Raw genomic sequence first — 6,000 nt, forward strand, 5'->3', positions numbered from 1 at the left:
ACCTCCTATAAGAAGAAAACATCAGAAACTATTGTGGACACTGGCTCTGTATATTCCTCAATTAACCCCACTAATTCAGCCTTGTCAGGAAGTCATTTCTGAAAGTATTTGTATGGAGTGTAGCCATGTATGGAAGTGAAACATGGACGATAAATCCTTTGGACAAGAAGAGAATAGAAGCTTTTTAAATGTGGTACAACAGAAGAATACTGAAGATTTCATGGGTAGATCACATAACTAATGAGGAAGTATTGAATCGGACTGGGGAGAAGAGAAGTTTGTGGCACAACTTGACCAGAAGAAGGGATCAGTTGGTAGGACATCACAACGATGTACCACAACAACGAGGAGTCCAAGACACACTACCACACTAGGGCCTAACCAGAAGGAGCTATCCAAGCATTTGCCACAAGCAATTTGAAAGAACCACGGAAATACTGCACCAGGATACCCTACCTAACACAGAAATGAAATTAAAATTAGGGTTGCCATCCATCTCGATACATTGGGACCATCACTTACGGGCCTTCTTGCTTTCTGTCCAGACACACCAACAAGATCAAATTTCTATAGTGTTGACATAAAACTGAACACTGATTCACAATACAAAGATGTATCATGTTATTAACCGACAGTTGTAAACACGTCTCACCAATGCACTGTCTAGTTTCAATATTTCCGATTTCGCAACTATAAATTTTTATCTGCTTCCAGATCGATTAACTACCATAGGATAAAGGCAATAAGATTTGGGTCAGACATTAATGCGTACTGTAACCCTAATGCGCCTTTATCTTTAGTGAAGCTATTAATTACGTACCTGTCGAGGGTGGCCTGGGTGACTGTGGAGGTGGTGTGTTCGGTACAGGGTAGTAATCGCAACCTCTCTCTTCTTCCTCCTCTGCATCGTCTGGCAGGAACACCTGATCCACTGTATCAATTTCACCATCATCACTAAGACAAAAAAGAGAACTGATTTACGAATCCACGGCTAATCAAGAGGCACACAGTCGATGACATGTATAAAAGAAATGCTAACTTTCTGCTGCAGTGTAATTATTCTAACATACTCTTACTTAGCATCCTTGACATTTTGCAGTAGTCGGCAAGTTCTGCATTGGTTTTGCCGGGTGGTCAATTGCATCCCTTGACCGGGATTTTCGTTTACAATAAGGGATACAATTTTAGACGTCATCGTGCTAAACATTTTGCCAAGCTACATTAGAAGAAAATGAAATGGGTGGAAAAATAAAGACTCCACATCGCGGTTTTACGTTTACCTCTCCGAACTCGCTGAGCTAGGTGGATCAAACACTTGCACAGTTGCAGCCATGTTTACAACTATGAATTAACGTCATTGGCAACCACAGAGAAGATATATTTCTGGCCTATGTTGGCGACGCTGTAGCAAGGACATGCAAGAGATGCCTACGCTTTGTGCAGAACGCAGAGGAACAAAGTTATTACCAGCATACAAAATTTGATTCTTATATATTTTCCCTCGGCTTTTGAATCCAACAGAATGGTCACATTTTGTTGAAATTCTGACTCGTGATAACTAATTAAATCGAGATATTTGTTTCTAATTGCGACCCCCAACCAATCATTTCGATACCTATGTGATAATTCGTTTGCATACTCTACGTTGCAGCACCTACCACAAATGGCACCCGCACAAATTTTAAAAAAACCAAATTGCACTAAGCAAGATTTACGTTTAGCTCAAATTTCTAACGTACACAATGTCACAATCTTAAGTATATTCATCCCTCCCCTACGTAGAAAGGTACACCTTAAGTAAGGGTTCACTAAACTGCCATCTCATCTCACCACATGTCAACGGGGTTCCACATTCATATACGAAAAGACTTCCGTTGGCAATACACAGTAACTTTATGAAAAGAAATTCGGACGATTAAGATCCATCTGAATAACTGCTTATAGAGGGCATTGCACAACACCAGTGTCGAGCTGCATTATGAGCACATTTGACATCCGCCATAAAACAGCGTACTAACGTTGTCACTGACACAAAAAAAAAAACAATTATAACATTACAAGAAACTTTAATGGGGTGCATTATTATTATATTCAGTTTCAAATATAGTCGTTCTCATTTCATGTCATAACTTCATTTCCCAACACAGAGTGACTAAAACTGGAAGGAAAGATCATCGATCTATAGTAATACCAAAATCGATTTGACCGCTCATGTTTACAACTGTGTCTCTTCACAGTGTATTTTATATACTGAAGAGCTTATATACATGTAGACATGACCTACTTCTTGTGCTTTGTTTAATGTCTACTTGGGAGTTGTAGAGCTATGCATTACCAACCATAACAGGGGTTGTCCACAAAAACGGCCAGACTCACCAAGTAGGTATAATCATAGACATACCTGGGCTGGTCATCAGATGTCAAACAATACCCTGCGATGGAAGCTGCCATTCAATACAAAGGCTGCAACTCAGTTAATGGAGTAAGAAAAGACAGTACTACTCAATAAGAGAAAGAGCGTTTCCAGAAAAAAATTTAAAAAAGGGAAGTAGTACCGATAATAAGGCAGGTGCAAAGGTGGTGGTGGTTGTTGGGATGTTTAAGGGATACTAAACAGCTAAGGTCATCAGTCCCCCAAGGTGACAAAGGTAACACAAATAACTACAGGCCAGTATCTTTAATCTTCGGTTTCACAAAAATACTATGGATGATCATGCATACTAGAATTACTACATTACAAGAGAAACCTAGTATTCTGCTTCCAGCAGAACATGATTTCCAGAAATGGGAATTACCTGACAATATCTGTTATAGGTAAATTAGATATAAGAAACTCTGTGTCTGCTACGTTTCTAGATATGTCTAAATCTTTCGACACAAACTGCTATTCAGCACTAACTGAAGAAATATTGAAAGCTGTGGCAAATGTGGACATGCAATGCAATATCATATTGTATACCTTGTACAACAAATGATTAAAAACTTGAAAGCTGTGGCAAATGTGGACATGCAGTGCAATATCATATTGTATACCTTGTACAACAAATGGTTAAAAGGGCTAATGAAAAATGGAATGATATTAAAATTACGATCGTCATCCATCCCGATAGAAAGGAGTGTCACCGTTATGGACTTTCTTGTTTCGACAACCCAACAAGACCCAGTATTGTCCCGATTTTGCAAAATACTGTTACGAGCTTGGCTCAAGTACCGAGGTAATGCCATCTGTTAGTACAGCATGTGAATGCAGCCTCACCTAGTTTCATTCATGTCAACAAGTTTATATTGGCGATGTCGTCTCACAGATAGCGTTGCATGTTGCGTGTCCTGTATCAACGATGTAAACACCTTCTAGATCTAGCGCCATCGTTCGAGAAAATACTAGTATTAGTATAGTAGTATAGGAATGGAACTATTTTAAGCAGCTTCGCGACGAAGAATCGGACTCTCGGCTGAAGAGCAGCACCTATGCTGCTGCCAGCTCGCCCCAGATGGGGAATTGATTTAAAAAAAATTCAAAAATCCGACGGTTTCCATTCGAATAGAGATATTGTCGACGCGCAGGTCGCCCAATGAGGCGTCGCACTCAATAAGACCTGGACTTGGCGGCCTAACTTCCCGATCGGGAACTCGCTGCCACTGACGCCATACGCTCATTTCCACGAACAAGTGCAAGTTAGTAATGTTTGAAGTGTTTACTTAGGGTATATAGGGCATGAAGTCTGTAGAGTTATTGTCGACTGTTTTAATAAGCGTATCATAGCTTACGAAAATGTCTAAGCGTCGAAAGAGAAAGTGCCACTTTTCGGACGATCACACGAAAAAGGTGGTCTTTTGTCAATAAAGGACGTACAGATCAGGAAGCGTTGTGTGAGATTTGTAGACGTTTCTTCCCGGTAACTCATGGAGGTAAGGCAGACATAAGGCACCAAATTTCTACGAAGAGTTACACAAATAGAGTCGCAGTAGCGTCGTAATCAAAGCTTACTTCTACATTAATGATTAAAGAAGATACCCAGGAAGAATTTCTCGTTGCTGCTGCAGAACTATCAACAGCTAATAAATTTGTAAAAAATCATCAATCCCTCAGTTCTCTTGACTGTACTGTCAAACTGAATGCCGCAATGTATACTGACTCTAAAGTCTTCGAAAATCAGTCTGCAACCTGGAACAAAGCTACGGCGATTGTTCAAAATATTCTCTTACCACACTCCGACGCATCCAACCACAAAGCTGACAAGATGGTTCCTTTTGTTGTTCAGTACTTCAACACTTTACTGAAACTAACTGAATCCAGCAGAAATTGTTCAAGTTTGATTCGCTGAATAACAAAACATTAGAGACCATTGCAAGGTTTTGTCCAGACACTTTATGACTACTGCAAATTTTATTAACTAAATTAATCGCTTTTTGTGGAGAGAGTAGATATACCAATTTCAGAGTGCTTCAATAATGCGGCCAGTGGAATATCTTCCATCAAATTAAAGACAAACTATGAACATATGTAGAATGGTTCGTTGCCCCGCCCATATTCTCCCCCAATACTATATCAAGCATCGTTGGGGACTTAATTGTCGACACTGAAATTATCATGAAAATATTTACTTATTTTTCAATGTACATGGTAAGGACAGAGAAGCTGGAAGAGTGCAGCAAATGCATTGATGTCAAATATCAGACTCTTCTGTCTTATTCAAAAACAAGATGGCTGTCGTTAATTCCTGCAGCTGAGAGAATACTCAAGCTTTGGATTTCATTAAAACAATTTTTTGGTATCGAACACAGGCCTCTTCAAATAATATCAGATTTTTTCAGTAGTTCGATCAGTTACTTCATATTTCAGTGCTCAACCTTGGCTCTGCTTGAAAAAAATAAATAAAAAGTGTGGGGAAGAACAAAACCTCGATAACTGAAATAGGAAATGTATTAAGCGACACACAAAGATATCCAACTGAAAGAAAGAGTGCCAATTTTATAGGCAGTCTGAATGAAAGGTAGACTACCAATTTTATTGGCATGCAAACCAATATGAATTTGAACAAATTAAAGAATGAGAACCCTAACCAAGAAATAATTATTTTGATTTCAAAAGATGAGGGAGAGATGACAGCTTTCTATACCACAGTACTTGATTACTTAGAGAAACAGGCTATTTCATTTAATAAATATCAAGTATTTGATTGGATGACTAGAAAGCACAATTATTTACCTGGGTAAAAGCGGCGTGAAGATCTCAAACGGCAATTGTTTTTCGAAATACAAGTATCTGAAGAGCTGTTTAGAAACTAAGTGTGACTCAGACGAATGGGAGTCGAAACACTTTGTGGAAGAAAGGTGGATTTGCTTTCACAATGAAACCGAAGATCCTGAACAAAAATGCCAACTGCTAAAATTACGCGTTTTTGTTTTCTATTCCCCCACACAAAGCCACTGTGGAAAGAATGTTTTTGCAGAAATCAACTTGAGCCAGGGACTGTGGAACCAGTCTTACAATGAGAGTTTAGCTACAAGCCGACTTGCATGATGTTTTATAGATTTGTAAAAGGAGAAAAAAAAGAAGTGCTGAAAAAGACGAAATCTTCCGATAAATACGGTGCATCAACTACTTCTGCTGCAACAAGTTAAATGTATTTGTGTTCTAAATAAAAAGTAATTATATTTTTACTTCATTTATACACCCTCATCTCAGAGTATCCCAAAGAGGTCTCAGCTAGATATCACGACACTAAGTGCGATGTATAAAATCGGAATATGAATGCAGATCTAAAATAAGGGGTATGGCGTACAGTGTACCTCAAGGGTCTGCATTTGGCTCACTTCAGTTCAATGTAATTTTAAACAATAGTGAAGTCAGTGAGAAGGATAAAAATTATTCTCTCATGACATTAGGACTGAAGAAGAAATCTTGAAACACTGGAAAGAAGAGCCTCTATGTCAACAAAGAACACAGTACAATAGCTTATACACAACGCTGTAGCCATAATAGTGAGTAGACCACGT

General features: G+C 38.8%; 1 protein-coding gene across 3 annotated transcripts in view; it reads right to left on the reverse strand.

Moving 5' to 3' along the window:
* Nucleotides 1-2,169, reverse strand: part of LOC126353991 (uridine-cytidine kinase-like 1) — a 105,606-nt gene extending 103,437 nt beyond the window's left edge. The window contains exons 1-2 of one of the 3 annotated variants that reach the window (XM_050003296.1): nucleotides 1,831-2,169; nucleotides 821-954 (exon numbers count right to left, since the gene is read on the reverse strand). In XM_050003296.1, coding sequence (XP_049859253.1) covers nucleotides 821-954; nucleotides 1,831-1,853 — 157 coding nt within the window. In that variant the 5' untranslated portion in view covers nucleotides 1,854-2,169. Of the gene's footprint in view, nucleotides 1-820; nucleotides 955-1,076 lie in introns of all 3 variants that reach the window. The other 2 variants (XM_050003294.1, XM_050003295.1) reach the window with 2 other exon arrangements.
* Between the last annotated feature and the right edge of the window lie 3,831 nt (nucleotides 2,170-6,000).

The sequence above is a fragment of the Schistocerca gregaria genome, chromosome 3 (genome assembly GCF_023897955.1).
Source record: "Schistocerca gregaria isolate iqSchGreg1 chromosome 3, iqSchGreg1.2, whole genome shotgun sequence".
NCBI classification, from domain to species: Eukaryota; Metazoa; Arthropoda; class Insecta; order Orthoptera; family Acrididae; genus Schistocerca; species Schistocerca gregaria.